This window comes from Falco rusticolus, chromosome 7, assembly GCF_015220075.1.
Source record: "Falco rusticolus isolate bFalRus1 chromosome 7, bFalRus1.pri, whole genome shotgun sequence".
Classification (NCBI taxonomy): domain Eukaryota; kingdom Metazoa; phylum Chordata; class Aves; order Falconiformes; family Falconidae; genus Falco; species Falco rusticolus.
The window spans coordinates 35,287,874-35,309,875 of record NC_051193.1 but is presented as its reverse complement, the minus strand read 5'-3'; the positions used below and the strand labels follow the sequence as shown (position 1 = coordinate 35,309,875).

Below are 22,002 nucleotides of genomic sequence, written 5' to 3'. Positions count from 1 at the left end.
CAGGTCCCCACAGGGGCCATGTGGGGAGATGCGAGGGACCCGCAGGAGGGAGCTCAGCTCCTCTCCCTGGGTGAGTCTGGGTGGCTGTATTCTCTGGGGAGGCTTTGGGCCCCCTCCCGGGAAATGCGCACGTCCCCCAGGGAGGGTGCCCGCGCCCCTTCCAGAACAGGTTCGTGTTCACCGCGGGGAACGCGGAACCCCCGGGACCGGGGGCTGCCCGACCACCCGCGGCCCCTCCGGGGCAAATGCTGGCCGGGGTCGGGGGACAGGTGCTCGGCCGTCGCCCCCGGGGCTGCCCGGGTCCCCTGGCCGGGGCTGCCCGGTGCCCCCACGCTGTCCCGGAGCCCGCGCTCAGGCGGGAGGCGGTGCCGGTGCCGCTCGGGGCGGTGCGGCCCGGAAAGGGGCGGGGGCGGCGGGCTGGGCTGGGCTGGGCTGGGCACGGCTCCGCTAGGCTCGGCTCGGCTTGGCTCGGCGCGGCTCGGCTCGGCTCGGCTCGGCACGGCTCGGCAGGCAGCGCGGTCCCCGGAGCCGCAGGTAGGTGCGTGCCCGGCGCCGCGCACCGCGCTCCCGGCCCGGCTTTGCCCGGCCCGGCTTTGCCCGGCCCGGTTTAGCCCGGCTCGGCTCGGCTCGGCTCGGGGGAGCCGCCGCGCTCTCGGCCCGGCGTGCCCCCCCCCCCCGGGGGCTGCCGCGGGTGGGCCCGGCGTGGGGTGGCGTGGGGCCGGCGCGCCTGCTTGTTGCGCTTGGGGGATGAGTTGGTGCCGGAGAAGTGCGAGAGGCTCCGGCTGCAGGAATGCGAGTCATTTCCTCCGCCCGCCCGCGGGGAGGTGAAGGCGAACAGCGGCCGGGGCTGCTCCGCCGGACCCGCCCGCCACGGCCCCGGCCCCGGCCCCGGCCCCGGCACGGCCCCGCCGGCTGGGTGCGCCCCCGGCGCCCTCGCCCGCGGGTCCCCTCGCTGGTGGGTCACGCTCGCCCCCAGATCCCCTCGCCTGCCGCACCCCTCGCCCAGGGGTCACGCTCACCCGCGGGCCCTCGAGCCTGCCGGACCCCTCGCCCCGGGTGGCACTCACCCACCGGTCCCCTTGCCCGTGGGACCCCTTGTGCATGAGTCACACTCGCCCACAGGTCTCCTTGCGCGTGGGTCGCACTCACCCACTAATGCCCTCGTCTGCAGGACCTCTCGCCTGAGGGTCGCACTTGCCTGAGGGTTCCCTCGCCTTTGGGCTCCCTTGCGCATGGGTCACACTCGCCCACGGGTCCCCTCACCTGTGGGAGCCCTTGTTTGTTGGTCACGCTCACCCACAAACCCTGTTGCCTGTGGGACTCCTTGCCCCTGGGTCACATTCACCCACAGGTCCCCTCACTTTTGGGTCACACTCACCGACAAATCCCCTCGTCTATGGGACCACTCACCTCAGGATCACATTTGCCTGAGGGTCCCCTCACCTGTGGGCCCTCTTGTGCATGGGTCACATTCACCCACAGGTCCCCTTGCCCATGGGATCCCTTGCCTCTGGGTCACATTTGCCTGTGAGCCCCCTTGCCCATGGGTCCCCTCAGCTATGGGACCCCTCACCCATGGGTCACACTCACGCATCCCCTTGTCCCTGGGTCACACATGCCCGCAGACCCCCTTGCCCGTGGGTCTCGCTCACCCACAGATCCCCTTGCCTGTGGGATCCTGTGTTTGTGCATCACACTCGCTCACAAACCCCTTCACCCCTGGGTCATGCTCACCCACAGATCCCCTCACCCCAGCGTCACACTTGCCTGTGAGTCCCCTTGCCCATGGGACCCCTTGTTCATGGGTCACACTCACCCACGGGTCCCCTTGCCAATGGGGTTCCTCACCCCTGGGTCACACTAGCCTGCGATCCCCTTGCCCATGGGTCCCCTCACCCCTGGGTCACACTCACCCACGCATTCCCTTATCTGTGGGTCACTTGCCCACAGCTCCCCTCACCCATGGGTCACACTCAGCTGTGGGTTGCCTTGCGCATGGGTCCCCTCACCTGTGGATAACACTTGCCCATGGGTGACATTCACCCTGAGGTCACACTCACCCATGGGACCTCTTGCCTGTGGGCCACACTCACCAGTGGGTCCTTTTGCCCATGGGCCACCCTCACCTGTGGGTCCCCTCATCCGTGGGACCTCTTTGTCTGCAAGCCCTCTTTTCTGTGGGTTGCATTCACCCATGGGTCCCCTTGCCCATGGATCCCATCATCTGTCGGTCCCCTCACCCGTGGGTCCTCTCATCCATAGATCCTCCTGTTCCTGGGTCACAGTCAGCCGTGGGACCCCATTGCCCATGGACCCCACTCACGTACGGGTGCCCCCACCCACGGCTCAGCCGGGGGGGTCGGTGGCTCGGGGCGCGGGCTGCAGCCTGGCAGTGCCACTAATGGTCTTCTCCGGGTTTCCCACCAGGGATGCGAGTCCCCGCCAGGTTCTGGAATTGGTGAGGACAAACCCACGCAGCTCTTAAACAGGGCTTTAACTGACATCGTGCCCTCGTGGCAGGGAGGAAATCGGGGCCGAGGTTTCCCAGGTCGGAGCTGAGCTTTCTCAGGACCGTGCTCCGTGTTCCCATGTCCTTTAACTGGTACATGGAGGAAGGTGGTGCCCAGTCCCACTGTACCCCCTGGCCCCCTGCCACCTTAGCTGTCGCCTTGCAGTCCTGAATCAGTTTTTTTCTGCTCACAGCCAATGTGTTTCTGGTCAGGAGGATGTTTTTCCCTCTGAGCCCAACTCTGCTTTTCCCGGTGATGCTTCGGCGTGGCGTTGATGGAGCTGAGCATGCGGAGCTTTGCTGCTCTGCCTAATTCCCGGGCTGGTTTGTGGTGGTGTTTTTCCACGGGGCTCGTTTGCCCTCTCCGATTCTTGGGTAGAGCAGGGATTAATTCAAGCTCTCTTGCTTGAAAGCGATGTTGTTTTGTTTAAAATTCCCAGTCCCGAAGGCGTATTGGGGTTTGGTTATAGGTACTGGCTTTTCACTATCATTTTGTAAAGGGGTTTCTTTTTTTAAACTGAGTTTATTCAGGCTCTTTAAACCCAGAGTCTGTAAGCAATTATTCCATTACATGAAAGTCAGTACGCTGAAAAAGATTAATTCAGACCAGATGTAAAAATAAATGTGAATTTCAAATTAAGATGATGTCAGCTCCCTCCTGCTAAAAAAAAAAAAAAAAAAAAAAAAGCAGCCTTTGGACTCCAGATGGAGTACACAAATGATGGCGGTGGTTAAAATATCTGCCTGCTTCTTAATTGAGTTTTATGCTTTTTTTTCTTTTTCTCCCCTTGTCTGAAAAGTGTGCTTAGGATATTTTTCAAAGCAGGGAGGGGAAAAAAAAAAGCTTTTCCCCATTGCTGCTGGGGCAGAAGTTTATGGAAGCTCTGGCGGAGGAGCAATCCCAGACAGAGAGCAGCACTGCTGGGGGGGAAGACAGATCCCCCTCTGCCCGCTCCAGGATTAAAAAATGTAACTTGGTTTGGTTTCGTTTTGCCAGATTAGGAGGTGGAAACGAGGCTGCCGTGGACTGCGGTGGGGGCAGAGCGGGCTCTGGATAGTCCCGGTGCTGTTATGTGCGTTTTGGCATAAAATGGAGCTGGTTTTCGGGCTCTTGGCTGTTTGCAGAGTGCTTCGCACCCTTTATTTTTTTACTTTCCCCATGTGCACAAAGCACTAAATGTTCCCCAGAGCGGGGAGGGGTTGGGGCACTGATCCCCTGTATGGGAGTGTGCCCTGTAGCGGGGTGCCAGGGATGGGGCTTCCCAAAAGTGCTTTCTCCCGGGAAGGAAGGGTTTGCCCAGGGCTGGAGCATCCTGGCAAGGTTATTAAATAGGGAGGTCCATGGTTTGGAAACCTGGGGCTGTGCTCTCTGTGGCATGTGGGGATGCAGGATGGTGCCACTGGCCCTTGCAGCTGTTTTGTGGTCCAGGGATCCTGCAGCAAAGGCCCGGAGCCAAATCCAAAGGGGTTTAGGGATGCTGCTGCTAGTGTGGGCTGCAGCCTGCCTGCGGAGCGGGGAGCAAAGGCAATGCTTCATGTCCACATGCATCCTTCACAGTGATGTTGGTGGTCCGGGAAGCAGCATCTGAGCTCTGGGAGGTTTGGGCTTGTTGCTGATGACACTGGGAGATGGTTCATAAAGCCCCCAAGAACATTGTGGGGGACAGGATTCAGAGCTGGATGGGGGAAGCTGGGGTGTCCTGAGCAAGACCTACCCCAACCCAGTCTTGATGTAACTGGATGCTCTTTGCAGATATTTCTCTAATCCCAAAGGCTCAAGGCAAAGTTTTCCGGAAGGAAATAAAGTGGAAGGGGCCGGTTCAATAGCAGAAGAGGGAAGAGGAAGAGCAGGCGCCGTCCCTCCCTTGCTGGAGCCTGTGCCAGGCGAAATCCGTTTCTGTGTGCATCCTCAGCAGAGGCCAGGCTGCTTTATTTATATTTTAGTGCGCCAAAGTAAGGGAATGAAGAGGCCTGGGCTGGCTCAGCTGTGGATTGCAGGCGGGTGGTAAATCAGCACTTCCACACCAGATTGGGCTCCGTGTGTGCCGAAGAACGGGCAGGGGGAGCGGTTTCCCGAGTTGCTGTGGTTCGGCCTGTGTTTGTCCGTGCCCTGATGTGATGTCCCATGGGGCTCATCCCCAGCACTGGCTGCGATTGCAGCTGGAATGCACATAGGAGGAGACAGAGGAGCCATTATCCTGTCTTTGGGACGATGCCCTTGGCTCAGCCCTTTGCGACTGTCCCTGGATGTCCCCAGCATCCGCTCTGCCCCTTGCTGTTGTCCCATTGCAGTAGCCAAAGGGGGGACAGGGGAGGAGGAGGAGGAGGAGGAGCAGGAGGAGGAGGAGGAGGAGTGTTGCAGAGGTGGGGACAGGCGAGCTCCTGGGGGAACCTTCCTTGCAGAGGCTTTTTGGATGCCTCCAGCACTCAGGGGTATCTGCTGGGGCTGGTGGGGCTGGCCCCCGGCTGCCCAGGCTGTTTCCAGCATCCAAATAGCTTTTGTGGCGGATGAAGTAATGTAATATTTATAACCGAGTCCTTTTTCCCAGTGAAGGTCTCTTTCATCTGCCTCTCTTCATTAGGAGGAAACTGTTGAGTTCATGAAGAATTGGAGACGATTTTAATTATGGGGCAACCACAAGCAGGAATTAATCTAGCTTTTGGGTTAGTAGAAGCTGCATTAAGTGTTGGCCTTAAAACTTGTAATAACAGCTCGCGCATACCTGCGCCCTGTGATGTGGGGTAAAACCGACTCTAAACTCTTAAAAACAAGAAATTCCTGCCCCGTGAATTCATCTTCCCACCTCGCTCTGCACTTTGGGTAGCCTCTCGCTGCAGGACAGCCTGTGCCTACATGTGGGTCCTGTGCTGAATCCCTTCTCTCGCCCCTGTTGTGGCTCAGCAGCGCTAGAACTAAAGCCTGGTGATGGGTTAAATATCTGATACGACAGAATTTAAAAAAAAAACAAATGGATATTTTGGCAAGGAGGAGATGAATCTGGGTGATGGAGAAATGGGCTGGGTCTGTCTAGGGGCTGCAGACTGGGGCTGGGTGGAGTGGTCAGCACTGGGATGGTCTGGTGGGTACCACGGGGCTATGAGCTGGAGCCAAGACCGTGGGCATTGAGGCTGAGACACATCTTTTAAATGTAATGAAATAACGTGTGTGTGGGGGAAGAAATGGTGCACATGCAAACCAGCCTCACTTCTCATGCACAGAAGCTGCACGCTTGCTTCTTTGGAAGCAAAACCCATCTCAGCCGGCAAGTTCAAGCGATGTTAAATCCCTGACACTGGAATTGCATCCAAATTTATATTTCCTATGAGAGCCTGGCACGCTGCTCCGGCACCTCGGCCTGAAGCGGGCCGTGTTTGCAAGACCTCGTGCTGAGTAAATCCCCCGCCGAGTCAGCAGCGACAGCCCGAGCTGCTTTTCCAAGCTGCGCCGGCCGGCAGGTTTATTGCGTGATGTTTTCTTTCCAGCAAAGCTTTGCAATGGGGTTTATCCCGTGGCGTTGGTATGAGGGAGGAAGATGGTATTCCAGCAGCCTGGCTGTGAAAAACACGGCGGATCAAGGAATTTTCTGCACATAGCCCGGGAGTTACAAGGCACACAAGGCACTTGCAGTGCCTTCCTATGGAGGTTTAATGCTCTTTTCCCTATGGCAGGGAAAATGTGGCTGGAAGACCTGGATCTCCTGGTGCTGTGGGGGCTGATCCGTGCCCAAGTCCTCATTCCCAGTGTTTTTTCCAGCTGTCTTTGCTCTCCCTATAGAAAACCCCTTGCAAAACTCCCAGGGTGGAGGTTCCCACTCGGGCTCTGGGGCGACCTGCGTCACCCCCCTGGCATGGTATTCCTGGGGGGCTCTCCCTGCAATCCAGGCTCTTTCCAGCTCAGAGCTGGGCATGTTCCTGCCTCATTGTCAGCGCTTGCACCAGAGCAGAAGCGACTCGGTGAGGGCAGCAGCGCGGGGTCCCAGGGAATCAAAGCTGACATTGTAGGAATGAGCAGCAGATGCTCGGAAAGAATTTGCCGGCGTCTGGCTGAGGCTGCTGGAGGCACATCGCCCTGGAAAGGGCTTTTTGTGCCCACTTGCTAAATCTGCGACAGCTCACAGAGATCTGGTAGAGCCCCAGGGGCAGCTCCTGGAGCTCAGGAGGGTCGTGCAAAGCTGCTGGCCACCCCTCTAGTGCTCTGTGTGTCATCTGATGGGGTGTTATATCATTCAGCAGCCAGAACTGGAGCATTTTCTATACAAATACCAAAATATATGAGGTTGTGGGGTTTTTTCCTCTGGTGTTTTCCTTGCTCTCAGAGGTAGGGTCCTGCAGAGCTGCTGCTGGGGGAGATGTTTTCTTTGGCTCCGGTGGTGCAGTCCCCACCGAGCCACACCATGCCCATGCTCTGCTGACGCCAGCTCATGTGCTTTAATCCCCGATGCTCAGGGACTGATTCACGCTGCAGAAAGAGGAGTAAATATACAGACCGGCATGGGGATGAACAGCCCCAGGATGCCAAGAGCAGCATGGTACCACAGGGAAGCTCTCCTGGGGGACACACAAGCTGCACGGTGGGGCCTGATGCCTGGCCTCTGCCTGGTTTTTGAAGACAGCGAGGTGATAAGCTGTGACATTGGGGTCTTTGCCAGTGCCCTGAAGACTTGGTTTCATTTTCAAGTGCTCTTAAGAAGGGGTTTTCCTCGGGGACCCTGCTGCAAGCAGGGCTTGGTGCAGAGGCTGTGGTGGAGGAGGGACCCGTTCCCGATGCTCGCTGCTGCAGCAGGGGTGCTGCAGGGCCCTGGGTGTGCAGGGCCAATGCTGTGGTGCTGACAGCACAGAATAACCTCCGGGTGACGGGTTTACCAAGAAATCCAAGGTGGGTTGTGCCTGTGGCTGTAGTTCTGAGCCAGCTGTAGCCCACAGGGCTGCGCTGGGAAGATGCTGTCATGCACGCGTTGGGGCTGCAGGAGACTTCTGGGTGGGAGCGGGGTGCAGAGTGTGCTGGATGGTGCTCCAGGGCATGGGTGCTTTGCTGGGGATGCAGCACCCTCCCTGTCAGGGCCCACGCAAGTCGCTTCACGCCCAGCCCTGTGTCGGTGCACCAGAGCTGCCGGGCACCTGGCCGGGGTGAGGATGTTTGCCAAATACCTTCAGCCCCATTTTGTTCACCGCTGTGATTTGTAATGAACCTTGAAACCGACCCATCCACTGCGCTGTTTGCTCCCAGTGGGGATCAATCATGTCTGGGCATGGCTGCTATGCACAGCCGTGATGCATGGATGCAATGCGCAAATGCAGTGCACGGCCACAATGAACAAATGCAATGCATGGCCGCAATGCGTGGGCACAATGCACAGTTGCAATGCAAAGCTGCAATGCATAGCCACAGTGCACCATCACAACGCATAGATGCAAAGCATGGCCATGTTGCATGTCTATGATACACACATGCGATGCATGGCCACAATGCACGTCTATGATACATAGATGCAATGCATAGCCAAGATGCAGTGCCAGAATGCATGGGTGCAAGGCACACAGCCATGATGCATGGATGCAATACCTGGCCATGATTAACAGATGCAATGCACAGCTGCGATATGTGGTTGTGATGCACAGGTGCAATACCTGTCCATGATACACCACCACAATGCAGGGATGCAATGCATGCCTATGATGCACATCTGTGATACATGGATGCAATGCATGGCCATGAGGCACTGCCACAATGCACAGCCATGATGCACGGATGCAATACCTGGCCATGATGCTCAGATGCAATGTACAGCTGCAATGCATGGTGGCAATGCATGGGCACAATGCACAGATGCAACACCTGGCCATGATGCACAGCTGCAGTGCATGGCCATGATGCACATGCAGGGATGCAATGCATGGCTATGATGCAGGGATCCAATGCATGGTTATGATGCACGTCTGTGATGCATGGATGCAATGCATGGCCATGAGGCACTGCCACAATGCATGGCCGCAAGGCACAGCCATGATGCAAGGATGCAACGCACAGATGCAATACCTGGCCATGATGCACTGATGCAATGCACAGCTGCAATGCTGGCCGCAATGCATCACCACAGTGGAAGGACGCAGCGCATGGCCGTGTTGCATGTCTGTGATACACAGGTGCAACGCGCAGGCATGATGCACAGCTGTGCAAGGTCTTGGTGGTGCAAACCCAGAGTGGTGAGGCCAGAAAGCATCACCTCTGGATTTCCCAACTTCTGCAAAACCTCAGTAACTACCTAACAAAAAGTTACCTCGGGGCACTTTTTTCCCTGCTGTACAAATATGCAAGTTAAACTGTTTTGGAAGCCAAAGGCATTTTTATGTAGACCAAAGCAAATATTTGGTGAAGAGGGAGACGCTACACTGTCCTCGGTGCCAACATAAATCTATGGGTTAGAAAAAGGGTGAAATAGTTTAAGGATCCTTTTTTATGGTGTCATGTGTGCGTTTGTGCCCCTGGGGATGGTCAAGGGCTAAAAAATGCTTAAGGAATATTTGCCTGTGAGAATAAGAATTGCCTGGGGTTAATGCTAGAATGGATTCACCTGCTCGGCCCTGGTATGGATTTAGGCAAACACTGGGAAATGGCAAGAGATGATAATTCCCATCTCCAAATCACTGCTAGTGTGTGGGTTGTTTTATTTAACCCCCATAAAGAGCTGGAGCTGGGGGGAACGATGCTGGAAGGGACATGGGGGTAATGCCATAGGACCCCGCACCAGCCCCTTGCCTTTCTGTTGCTGACAGCAAAACCTCCCACACTGCCACACCGCTCCTCCCCAGCACAGCCGGGTTTGTTCCCAGCAGATAGACTTTTTTTTTTTTTTTTTAATTATGCCAGGAAAGCCTTTCCTGAGGTTTTTACGAACCCAAGCTGGGAGAATAAAACTGCTGGGTCAGGTTTTTTGGGCTCAGCTGCGATCCTGCACTGCCCTAACCACGGCGCCGGGGTTGGGATGTGCAGTGGCTGTGGTGGGGTGCGCTTTGGGGGGTTTGGGGGACACCCGGCTTCTGAGGGGACGTGGCGATGGGTGGGAAGGATGCCTGCATTGGGGTGTGGGAAGCTGGGGGTGCTGTGTGGAGGGCTCAGCACCCTTCTAACCCACAGGGATGGCGCCCACGGGGACCGAGGCCGCCCTGGCCCACTGGTGAGGTGCCTGCCGCCCGCCCCGAGCCCGGACCACGATGAACAAACTGACCTTCCACAACAACAGAGTCATGCAGGACCGCCGCAGCGTTTGCATCTTCCTCCCCAATGACGACTCCCTCAACATCATCATCAATGTAAGGCAGCGCAGGGGCCAGGGAAACCCCCTGAGCACCAATGTTTTCATCATGCCAGGGGCTTGCCACCAGCTGCATTTGCAAGCTCTGGTTTTGCTTCTGGTTTTAATTTTGAGCCTGCCTGCTCTCCCCCTGCCAGAGAAATGCACACAAGTTATTCCCCCTGAAGGCTGCGGCAGTGTTTTACTCCGTCTTGCTTCTTCGTGACTCGATGTGCTGCTGGCAGTGCTGTGGTTTTCGGCAGGTGACCTGCTGCATGCCATCCCACAGGGCAGCACCACGAGTTGCGGGCAGTCCCTCCTCCTTTAGTCCTCACTCCACGCATCCATTGTGGGTGGTGGCAATTCAGCCTCATGTACCCCAGCAAATAAACAGGAGGGGGTCTGGCTCTGATTCGGATGTAGTATTGAATGTGGAAATTCCCTTGCTTTTTATGTTTTTTAATTCACCACCAGCCAATATTCTGTTCTCTGTCCCCAAAGCCATCTCCCTGGTGCCAGGCTGGTTTGCGGTGAGGTCTCTACCACCGCACTGTTCTGGAGCTGCCCCGTGGCCCCTGTGTATCCCATCCCTAGGGGAGCTCTGGTCCTGCACCCCAGGGGGGACCCTGCTTTTGGGGACTTCTGTGTTGGCCCCATGGAAAAATGAGCCTCACAGCCCAGCCTGTCACACCCCTGGTCCTGCCTGGGGACCCTGTGTGGGGGGTTTGGTGCCACCTGCCCAGCTCAGCTGGGAACAGATGGAGCAGGTGCCATGTGTGGGGGGTTTTTTTGCAGGTGAAAATTTTGTGCCATGAGTTACTGGTGCAGGTGTGTGACCTCCTGAGGCTGAAGGACTGTCACCTCTTCGGGCTCAGCGTCATCCAGAGTAAGTCAGGGGCTTACACTGTGGGTTCAGTGCCTGTGGCTGGTCCAGCCTGATGCCATCATGGCTCAGCAAGGTGCAGTGCCACCAGGGATGTGTGTTTGCCCAAAGGGGGGTATAGATTTACCCAGCCCTTTGGTGGCCTCTCATTAGGTGACAAGGTTATGGGCCCCCATGCACTACCCACTGATGGGTTGTGGGGGCCAAGGCAGGGCTTGGCAGGATGCAGGGGGCATGCAGGGGGATGCTGATGCCACCTTTGTCCCATCCAGACAATGAGCACGTGTACATGGACCTGGCCCAGAAACTCTACAAGTACTGCCCCAAGGAGTGGAAGAAGGAGGCCAGCAAGGTCAGCGGTGAGGTCTTGCATGGAGAGCTGACGGCAGTAAGGCCACCTCTGTCCCCGTCGCAGGTCACTTCCAGGACATGGGAACGCAGCTGAGGGGCGGCGGGGTGGGGCACTTGGCTGTTAGCCTGCGCGGAGCGGTGGGGCGGGTGTGCAAAGTGAATGAAACCTGGATGATGCTTGACGGCTGTCACCCCATGTGCCACCAGGTGCCCCAGCTGGGGATGCATCCTCCACACTCCCCACCCTGGAGCTGTGGGGTTTTTCCTCCCTTATTTCCTTGTTTTTCAGGAGAATTTTTGAGGTGTCCCTTCTTCCAGTTTCTAAAAATCAAGATTTGGGTTTTTTTCCCTCCAAAGCACCTTTTAATTCTTTCAATGCAATGTACCAAGAGGGTTGGTGTGATGGCTCCTGTGCTGGTGCTGAGATGGGGACTAGTGGGTGATGAGGTGGGAGAGCGACAGCAGCAGTGGTGGGGGGCTGCTGGCCCCCTGATGGTCTTGAGCCCAACCACTTGCTTCTTTACATCTAAATCCCCTTCATGTTTCAGCATATTGAGGGGAAAAAATGAGTGTCAAACTCTTAATTCAGAAAAAAATGCCATGGTGGGGCAAGGGGTGGTGGTGACAGACCTGCCCCTGGGCGAGCCGAGGTGAGGGGCTGGGGTACGCTGCTGGGGTCTCTGCAGAAGCCCTGAAAATCTCCTCCGTTCCAGGGGATCGACCAGTTTGGCCCCCCGATGATCATCCACTTCCGAGTGCAGTACTATGTGGAAAACGGCAGGCTGATCAGGTAGGGCGCACCCACCCATCCCCACCATGGGGGCACCCCCCGGGCTCGGCTGGGGCAGGTGGCTGGCAGGGGAGCACCCTGGGGTGCCCCTGGCTGGGGGGCTGCTTACTGCAGCTGCACAGCCTCGGGATGCCGCGGGATGCTGCCTGCGTCCCAAAAGCTGGGGCTGTTTGTGGCTGGGTGCTGCCTGCTCCCTGCCACCTGCTGTGCAGGGGCAGGAGGGGACACTGCTCCCCGCCAGCGATGACAAAGCCTTTTAGGGGGCTGAGGATATCGTATTTAGGGGCTTATCAGAGCTTAACCCAGGGAACAGCCTGATATAAATTCACGTATGTGCCTGTGGCCGGGTGGGAGCTTCAGGTCCTGTTTCAGGGACAAAAAGATTTTCAGGGTGTGGGGTGTGTGGGGAGACGGTGACGTCTGCAGCCCCATAGGGATGCTCTCAGGGCGGGTTGTTCCACCTGCGGGAGGCACCGGCTGGAAATTTCAGCTCAGCAAAGCGGCTGTGGTTTTGCAGCGCCTAGTGGGAGCCCCGGCTTTAATGAAGGGGGAAAAAGGGAGCAAATGCCTGAGCAGCCAGCCCTGCTCCCTCTCTAAGAGCTTCCCGCTGGGAGGAAGGTGTGAGATTGTCTCCCACCCCCTGGTCTGGGTCACGGGTGGGTGACTGCCCTTTCCTCCCCTCTCTTCTCTGCTCCCTCACAGCGACCGGACCGCACGCTACTACTACTACTGGCACCTGCGGAAGCAAGTGCTGCACTCGCAGTGCGTGCTGCGCGAGGAAGCCTATTTTCTCCTCACCGCCTTTGCTCTCCAAGCTGACCTGGGCGACTTCAAGCGCAACAAGCACTATGGGAAGTACTTTGAGCCTGAAGCCTATTTCCCTGCCTGGGTAAGCGCACTGTGACGGGATCCCCACTCTGAGCTCATGTGAACCCCCATGAGGCTGCTGATGCTGGGCTGCTCGGAGGCTTCCCGGGTGGATGGTGTTCCTGCTGCCTCCCTATCTCTGGCTTAGTCCCAGTTATTAATAACCTCTGACAACTGGAGGGCTGCAAATAGCTGCAGGCAGGGAGGGTTGGAGGCGGTGTGGTGGCTGGAGCAGCTCATATCGCTGGTGGGGATTTCCCTGTGTGCTGCAGGGATGCTCATGGGGGCTTCCCTGCATGCCACGTGCCATCAGGGTTTCATCCCACCATCATCAAGTGCACCCCCTCAGGCCTCTGGGAATTGGTGTCCTCTCTACTGGCAGCAGCCATGGGTGTAGGCAGCTCCTGGCATAATCCTGGAGGGAAACTGCGGCAGGGCACAGGGTGACATGCAGCCCCAGGTCACCTCGGACTGGCAGCAGAGCCGGGGCAATACCATCCTAATGATTTTGCGCAGGAATGGGGTGGGGAACAATCCCGTATGGCATGGCAGCAGCATAGACAGCTCCTGGCTGGGACCCCTTGCAGCAGGGCCACCCCTCCTCATGGCGAGGGCACGTCCCCAGACTCAGCAGGGTGCCCAAAAACAAGCCCAATTATTACCAGACGGGTAAATACTAGTTAGTGGGGAGCAATGAGGGGCTGCATGGCCACATGTGATGTGCCCTTGGACCCCAAACAGGCGAACCTCCCCAGTGGCTCCCCACAGCCGGGACTGCCAGCAGATGCTGGCAAGGGGAAGATTAATAAAAATGCTGGGCACCATTGCTCACTTTATGTGTTTTCTGGGTTTTGCCCCAAAATCTGCCAGTTTCTTGCTTTTTTCACACATGTCACTGTGGAGCGCTAGCCCAGCGTTGGTGTCCCCAGCCACGCAGGGACCCCGTGCGTGGTTCTGCCTGCCCCGGCATGGGTGTCACCAGTGGCACGAGCTCCCCGAGACGGGCACGCAGAGCAAACATGTGCTTCCCAGTGGGAAATCCTGCTGATGAGAAGTTGTTGGCTGCCGTATCTAATTCATTTTTGCTTGTAGCTCTCTATAACGGAGCATATTGCTCCCATTTCCCTTTTCCCTTGAAATCACCGGGGCTGGTGTCTGGCCCCAAGCAAGCATGGAGCAGTTCCCCCAGACAAGCTTCTCCTCTCCTCCAAACAGGTGGTTGCAAAAAGGGGCAAGGACTACATCCTGAAGCACGTCCCGAACATGCACAAAGATCAGTTTGCCCTGACGGCCTCCGAAGCCCATCTTAAGTACATCAAGGAGGCTGTCCGGCTGGACGACGTGGCGGTGCACTACTACAGGTTGTACAAGGTGAGCCCTGGCCACAAGCCCAGGCTAGGCTTTGGATTCAGGGATGCTTTTTATTGAAAGGAACAACGGCCAAGTGATTTCTAAGGTATTTTGGGAAGAGCTGTGGTTGAATTGGCACTCGCTGGCTGGAGCAGAGCAGTCTCGAGGGCAGTGCTTTGCTCCCAGAGGCAACTTTTTATACTTCTGCTATTTTCTACAAGTGAAGGAGAGGCAAGAGGTTGGCCAGGGTGTGGGGAGGCAGCTGTGAGGTTTCTGGGATCTTATTTTTTTGGCATCCTAAGAAATATCTGCTGGGTTTTTCTCCTGGGCACAAAGCACTTTGTTCACTGGGAGGTGGTGCTTCACAGACCACTTTGTAGCATCCTTAAGTTAAAGAGGAGAAGCCTTTGGGAGAGCACAGAGTGCCAGTGTAGCAACAGGTTGTTCTCAGGCATAGAAGTGCCCCAGCTCTGTTTCCGAAGGTTCTTCCAATTTTTCTGAGGTTAAACTGCTTTTCCAGACCCTTAAGCCAGGGTGTTTCTGGGTGGAGAGGTGGGTGGCAGGCGCCTGGGGGATGAGACTCAGAGGATGTTAGAGGATGTGACTGGGCAGTGTGTGTGCATCATTAATTAAATGGTTGGACTCAGTGATCTTAAGGGTCTTCTCCAACCTAAATGATTCTGTGATTAACACAGCACCTACCGCATGTGGCCGTTGCTGCTGCGTGGGAGATGAGGTGACTACAGGAGGATACCTGGGCTGGGAGGGCAGATTTATCCACTTCATGTTGCAAATTGTGTGTTTAAAAGCATCTGATTTTTCCTCCCTTAGGACAAAAGGGAGATAGAAGCCTCCCTGACACTGGGGCTGACGACGCGGGGCATCCAGATCTTCCAGGTAGGTGGCTGAGCAAGGGCGATGGCTCGGCTCCGTGCCCGCTGCCAGGCCGGCATGGGCAGCCCCTGCTGGCATCCTCAGCCATGTCCACCTCTCCTCTTTTTGCAGAACTTGGATGAAGAAAAGCAGCTGCTCTATGACTTCCCCTGGACAAATGTGGGGAAACTGGTGTTCGTGGTGAGTGCCGCCATCGCCAGGCAGAGCATCCCTGCCCGTGTCGCTCCTGGGCTCTGCCGTGGGCATGGGGTGTTGTTGCACAGACCTCAGGTGGGGTGGTTAATAGGTGGGCAGTGGCAGGACTGGGAAACAATTAGGGTATTTTTCTCTCTGGGGCTGCTGTCCCCCCTCTCCCACGCAGGGCAAGAAGTTTGAGATCCTGCCGGATGGGCTGCCCTCAGCCAGAAAGCTCATCTACTACACGGGCTGCCCGCTGCGCTCCCGCCACCTCCTGCAGCTGCTCAGCAGCAGCCACCGGCTCTACATGAACCTGCAGCCCGTCCTGCGCCAGGTCCGCAAGCTGGAGGAGAACGAGGGTAGGTGCCCCCCAGGGCGTAAATCCCACCAGTGCCGGGCTCCCATCCAGCTTTTCTGCCCATACAAGCGCCTGGTCCTTGTGCCAGCCCCATGGCTGGGGGCATGTTGGGGGTGGCTGTCCCTACATCCCCCTTGACCGTGCGTCGGCACACCCTGGACTTGCCTGATGGGCAGACCTCTCCTGGCTGGGCTGAGTGCCCACAGACACCCCTCCCCGCAGCTGCTTAATCCAGCACAAGCCTTGCTGTGGTCCCTGGTGGCCCAGTTCCTCCCAGTGCCTCAGTGCAGCACTTCCCAGTGCCCCACACCCCATCTCCAAGCTCGAAAAGCCCTTGTGCAAGTGTAAGGTCTTCCTCTTTCTCCTCTTTCCCTTCCTCATCTTCCTTTTCTCTTCCTTATCTTCTTCCTGCCCCTCCTCATCCTCCTCCTTGACCTCCTCTTACTCTTCCTCCTCATCCTCCTCCTTGACCTCCTCTTATTCTTCCTCCTCGTCCTCCTCCTTTTCTCTCTCCTCTTCTACCTCATCTTCTTCCTCTTCTTCCTCCTCCTTGTCCTCCTCAACTTCTTCCTGCTCATTGTCCCTCCTCCTCCTTTTCTTTCTCCTCCTCCTCTTCCTCCTTCTCTTCTTCCTCTCCTCCTCTTTCTCCTTTGGAGGGACAGCACAGCACAGAGCACAGCAAGTTTGAGGCCCCCTACTCCACCATCCCCATATGCCACCGGGACAGGGCTGGCTCCTGGTGTGCCACCGTGACTGGGCTTTGGTGACAGTGCCCCTAGGTGCTGGGGGAGGGGCCATGCCCCATCCCAGGGGGGCCAGGGCACCTGGAGGGGTTGGGGTGCAGGCTGCTGTGTGCCAACGGTGTGCCGCTGGCCTTGCAGAGAAGAAGCAGTACCGCGAGTCGTACATCAGTGACACCCTTGATCTGGACATGGAGCAGCTGGAGAAGCGGTCGCGGGCCAGCGGCAGCAGTGCCGGCAGCATCCGGCACAAGCGCCTCTCCCGGCACTCCACCGCCAGCCACAGCAGCTCCCACACCTCGGGCATCGAGACCGACCCCAAACCCAGGGAAATGGGCCCTGAGGACGGCTTCTCAGGGGCCGGTGCCCACCGCAAGCTGAAGACGTGCAGCTCCATGACTAGCCATGGCAGCTCCCACACCTCCGGGGTGGAGAGCGGTGGGAAGGACCGACTGGAGGAGGACTCCCAGGATGATGGTGAGACACCAGTTGAGCATGGGCTTTCCAGCTTGGGTCTCACCAGGTGAATTGGGGTTGGAGGGTGCTCTGAAGGTGCACATCAGTGACTTGTCCCACCTCCTCCTCGCCTGCAGAAATCGAGATGCTGGTGGATGACCCCCGGGAGCTGGAGCAGGCTGGTGAGATGGAGGTGAGCCCTGACATGTGCGTCTACATCACGGAGGACATGCTGCTGTCACGCAAGTTCAACGGGCACTCCGGTAAGGTGGCAGCCACTTTTCTTTCCAAGTCTCCAATTCAAGTCACACCTTTGGTGTTCGGCAGAACGAAATTAGCCCAAGGCGTCTGTTTGGGATGCTGGGAAAAGCCGTTTGCCCCATGGGTCAAAGGAGAAATGGGATAAATTTGGTGAAACTATAAAGAGAAGGGGTTGCCCGGGAAAGGTGCAGGTTTTACTCTGAGCAGGACTGATGCTCCATGTAGCCGCCCCGTGGCACAGAGGTGTACGCCCAGGCATGCTGGCTTATTTGGAGATACCAGGGCCCGGGGGCAATGGACATAATTTCAGCAATGTTCTCAGTTGCTGTGGCCCACTTTCAGTTTCTTCACAACGCCTCGCTTGTTCCCATGAGCATGGGTGCTGTTATCGCATGTACGAGCCAGGCTTCTCCAGAGCCGTGCCTGCACCCAAAGAGTCGTCTGCATTTCCAGCTCTGTGCTGGGAGCTACTGGGAGGTCTCTGGGTGCCAGGCTCCCTGGTGATGGCTTTGGATGCTGTTTTGTTGCAAATTTGGGATGCTTTGTAGGTAACTCTGGTTGCAAGTGGAGCCATTGGGGTGGGTGATGCCACCCCATTGCGCTGAGGGTGCCTTTGCCCAAAAGCAAGGGCAAGCCCCCAGGGGCAGCAGGCATGGAGAGCTGAGAAGCCTTGAAAGAACCTTCACACTCTCCTCTTCCTCCCTCTCTGGCGCAGGGCTTATCGTGAAAGAGATCAGCTCCTCCACCTCCAGCTCCTCGGAGACAGTGGTGAAGCTGCGGGGGCAGAGCACCGACTCCTTACCCCAGGTACGTGGTGTTGGGGGGGCTTTGGGGAAACCCGGAGCTCTGCTGGCACTGGCATTTTGGGTTTCCCAGACCCCCTTGGCTCCCCGGCAGGTCCTGAGCCTCCTCTCTGCTTTGTCCTAGACGACATGCAGGAAACCGAAGACATCAACGGACCGGCACAGCCTTAGCCTGGATGACATTCGGCTCTACCAGAAGGACTTCTTACAGCTGGCCAACCTCTGCCAGGACACGGCCCAGAGCTACACCTTCGGCTGCGCCCATGGGCTGGAGGAGGAAGGGCTCTACTGCAATGGCTGCTTGGCCCAGCAGTGCATCAACATCCAAGAGACCTTCCCCGTCAAAAGAACCAGTAAATACTTCTCGTTGGATCTCACCCATGACGAAGTCCCCGAGTTTGTCGTCTGAGCACCGCGGGGGGGCAGGACTGGCTGCCCGCCCTCGGGGGGAGGCTGGGGCTCCCTGCCCTGCACTGGGGGCTGTCAGCGCTGCCTTTCCCCGGCCCTGCACCGCTCCCTGCAAACCGGGGCCGTGGAAACCATGGCACTCACAGGGTCGCTCTGACGGCGGGTGGGATGGAGACCCCCGGGCATGGCGGAGTCCCACCGGTGGTCCCCCAGCATTCTTTCTCCTCTGGATGAGTTTGTGCCGAACACAAGTTGTTTTATTTCGACTGGGAGAAGCACTACTTGTTTGAGCTAGCAGAAGCCAACCCATGTTTTCTCATCACCTCATGGTGAGGTGGCCTCTTCTCCTCCTTGCCCCCATCTTCAGTGCTGCCAGCAGCTCCAGCAGTGGCTTGGTAGCAGCCGATGATGGAGAGAAAGTGCCAGAATGTTGTGTTCAAGTCAAGCCAAAGAAATGTAAATACCCTAAAGGCCAGTATGGGGAGGGAGAATTAAGCAATAACCAGCCGAGGATCTCTGGGCACTGGTGATGTACCGTGGAGGAAGGCATGACCAGCGGCTGCTGGGGCAGAGCATCAACCCAGTTCTTCCAAAAACACATGATGGAGGTCAGACCAGAGCAGTCCTGGTGAGGCAGCTGGCAGCTGGGAGGTCTCAGAGCCGTTTGCAGCTTGTTTTTTCTCTTTTTTTTCTTTTTTTTTTTGAGGAAAAAAACCCAAAACCAAAAAAAAAAACCACCCAACCCAAGAAAACAGCAAGCAAAGGAGGATGGAAAAGAATAAGTCACCTGTAAGGATATTGCAATAACGCATCCCAGACTTTGAATATATAGAGATTACATATATAAATATATTGAGGTATGTATGTTTATATATGTCTGGATCTTATAGACCCATTTGCATTTTACTTCTGCTCTAAAATACCTTTTATACAAAGGATCTGCCTCTCCTTTAATGAACTGTATAAACACTCATATTTTTTTCTAAGCACTAAGGTGAGAGAATAGACTTTCCTCTCGAGAAGAATATGTATGCAACCATGTTGTAAGTGTGGCTCTTCCCGGCGCAGTCTCCGTTGTATTTTACCAAGGCTTTTCATGCGTCTTTAGGTCACTTACAGTTTGAATAGTTCTGCTAAAGGATGATGGTGATGTGCTAGAAAAACCCAAGGGCAGCTTCTGAGTGTGTCCTAGGGAAGCCAGCCTGTCCAGGTGTAATATTTCCCATCGGTACCGGAGGGTAAAGCATTACAGCAGCTAATATTCACAGCACAATGCCTTTTTAGTCGATATTTTTAATTAGAGTTTAGTGATTGACAGCCAAAGTTTTGCCATATTTTGATATACCACCTTTTTTTTAACTGGAAACTTTTCTTAAAAAAAATTAATATTATTTTATAAACAAGCACAATCTTATTTTTATAAGAAATGTTGGGGAAGGGGGCCAAGAAAGGGGAGCTGGTACCAAAAGAAGTGGAGCGTAGCTATTGGCACAGTGTAAAAAACCTCAGCATTACTGATGCGGGAGCTGGTAGGGGAGAGCTTTGGGTGCTGCCACAGCTCTGCACAGTGTGACTGTGGCACTGGCACAGTGTGTCCCCACCCCAGAGCTTGGTCTCGCCTGGCATGAGGGATATTATGGGAAAATAATATAGACAGCCAAATGCTGGCAGGGCAAGCTGGAGGACGGTGGCCTCTAAAGGCTCTCTTTGTCTCCCCTAGAGCTGTCCAGGCAGCCAGAGGGATGCTGCCTGGGGGCTCAGAGCTATGTGCCCTGCTCTGGTTTTGGGGGGAACCTCAGCAAACCCCCCAAAAGCCTCTCTTGTGAGCACTGTGTCCCAGGCTGGGGTGCTAGGGTTTGCTAGCAGCGGCATCCCATCCATGGCTGCGTTTGCAGTGTGCAGCAGGATTGGTGTGCACCAGCAACATGTGTCTGCCCTGCTGGAACTGCGTAGGCTGGTACAGGCAGGAAAATCCCCTAAAATCATCCCCAGCCTCTTTTTTTTTCTCCTCTGCCAGCCCCTATGAGGCAGCAGGGCTACAGCACCCAGCTGAGGCGTCTTGCTGGCAGCCCCTCTGCCAGACAGCCCCAGGTGCCCTCCATGGGACCCTCAGCCACTGCTCTGCCAAAACACATAGCTGGAGGGAGAAAAAAGGGTAAATTGTGTAAAGAAATGCTTGACGCTGGTCAGAAAGCATTGCAGGGTGGGGGGCAGCTAGACCAGGGCCTCTCTGTTTCTTCCCCCACCCTGTTATCCTGCAGCTGAACCCGGACCGAAGTGTCCTAGCCAGGGTTGGAGTGATGTCGGGGGCTGCAATGGAGCTCACCCCTGGGCAAGCAGGAGCAGTGCCCTGCGAGCCAGCGGGGGCGTGCCAGGGAGCAGGGGGACACAGAGGTGCCCTTTAATTGCATAGGTGGCCAGGGTGGCTGCACAGGTCCTGTGGGGGACAAGGGTGGCCGTGCTCGCCTGCCCTTCCTGCCTCTCCCCCTGCAATAATGAGCTATCTGTCTGCACGAATGAAATAGTCCTTTCTGTGAAAGGATCTTCCCGTCGGGGCGATGGGAGAGCCAGTGACTGTGCTGCAAAAGAAAAAACACAAGGAAAACTCTACTAAAACCCCGCAGCAAAATTATTTTGTACCAATGAAGTTTGTTGTGTGCCTTTTGCGGTACAGCTGGAAATGACAATAAAGTGACAGTTGTTTGCATTACTTTGACTCTTGGCAGTTTAAAACTTAAGGGTGGTCAAGCGTTGGAAGAGGCTGCCCAGGGAGGTCGTGGAATCACCATCCCTGGGGGTGTTTGAAAGACGTGTAGATGCGGTGCCTAGAGAATGAGTTACTTGTGGGCTTGGCAACGCTGGGTTAATGGTTGGACTGGATGTCAAAGGTCTTTTCCAAACTAAATGATTCTGTGAGAATGCTCACAGGCTTAAGTGAAGGATGAAACACTTAGGAATTTCACGAACACATAACATTTATTGTGCTCTCCACTCCATCATCGCCCTGCTGCAGAGAACCAGTTAAGGCAACTCCAGCCGTGGGCAGAGGGATGGATGGGCTGATCCTTTCACTCCTGTTTTTTTGATGATTTCTATAAAAATAGCATCCACTTCCAGCACTCACTCCCATGTTGGGAGGAGGTGTGGGGGGACCTGCAGGAGCTCCTGATAGCAGTGAGGGCACAGGGGTGTCCATAGGAGGGGTTGCAGATGGGAATGCCTGCTCTCCTTGCAGCTGTGCTACGTCGATGGCTCTTGCCACACATCCCAGTGAGCCCCCCGTGTGGGCTGCTCAGGGGGTCCCCAACCTGTAAGAGCTGGAGCAGGGCTCTGCTCTGGGATCAAGGGCTGAGCCCCTCCTTGGTGGCTGCCATCGTGGGGCTGGGTGGCCCCAGCAGTCCCAGTGGGAAGTACTGGGGGGTCAGCAGGTTCCAGTGTCCCCATGGGCCAGTAGCCCACGGCTCACTGTGTCCCCATGCTGGTCCCGGCCAGGGTGCTGAGCAATATGTGATTTGCTTTTTTCCTAATGATTCCCCTCAAAAATACTCCCCTGTTTCCAGAGCAGAGAAGCTCAGCAGGGGCATCACCCCTTAGCCTGGGTGGGTGGCGGTGACAGCAGAGCCCTGGGGTGCAGGGACCCCGCGGGCTAGGGGGGGCATAAGCCTATCCCCAGCCCCACTGCCCCTCAGCCCAGCCAGCAGGGCTGAGCAGCAGCATTCGCTGCCATCCTGGGGCTGGAGGAAGCTGGCAGCCATTGCTCAGATCCCCACCTCAGGCAGCAGTCACCAGTGTGATGAGCAAGACCATCCTCCGCCTGCCATGCTCCATCCCTTTAGTCCCCCTTTCTCCCTCCTCTGCTTGGA

General features: G+C 56.4%; 1 protein-coding gene across 2 annotated transcripts; it reads left to right on the top strand.

The window, feature by feature from the left end:
- Nucleotides 1-435: 435 nt before the first annotated feature.
- Nucleotides 436-20,849, top strand: FRMD6 (FERM domain containing 6). Of its 2 annotated transcripts, none has more exons than XM_037395734.1 (14): nt 436-534; nt 9,645-9,820; nt 10,597-10,687; nt 10,957-11,036; nt 11,749-11,825; nt 12,528-12,714; nt 13,908-14,063; nt 14,874-14,939; nt 15,048-15,116; nt 15,298-15,472; nt 16,353-16,688; nt 16,805-16,930; nt 17,644-17,735; nt 17,856-20,849. In XM_037395734.1, exons 2-14 carry the CDS (start codon nt 9,722-9,724, stop codon nt 18,138-18,140), a joined length of 1,839 nt encoding a protein of 612 aa, XP_037251631.1. In that variant the 5' UTR covers nt 436-534; nt 9,645-9,721; the 3' UTR covers nt 18,141-20,849. The 2 variants fall into 2 exon arrangements, with proteins under 2 accessions (XP_037251631.1, XP_037251630.1); XM_037395733.1 differs by having other exon boundaries at nt 10,957-11,099.
- The last annotated feature ends 1,153 nt before the right edge of the window (nt 20,850-22,002 follow it).

Coding starts and splice junctions, on each gene's coding strand:
- FRMD6 (XM_037395733.1), top strand. CDS start 9,722: ATGAACAAACTGACCTTCCACAACAACAGAGTCATGCAGGACCGCCGC. Junction 14,940..15,047: donor GGGGCATCCAGATCTTCCAG/GTAGGTGGCTGA, acceptor CTCTTTTTGCAG/AACTTGGATGAAGAAAAGCA. Junction 15,473..16,352: donor CAAGCTGGAGGAGAACGAGG/GTAGGTGCCCCC, acceptor CTGGCCTTGCAG/AGAAGAAGCAGTACCGCGAG.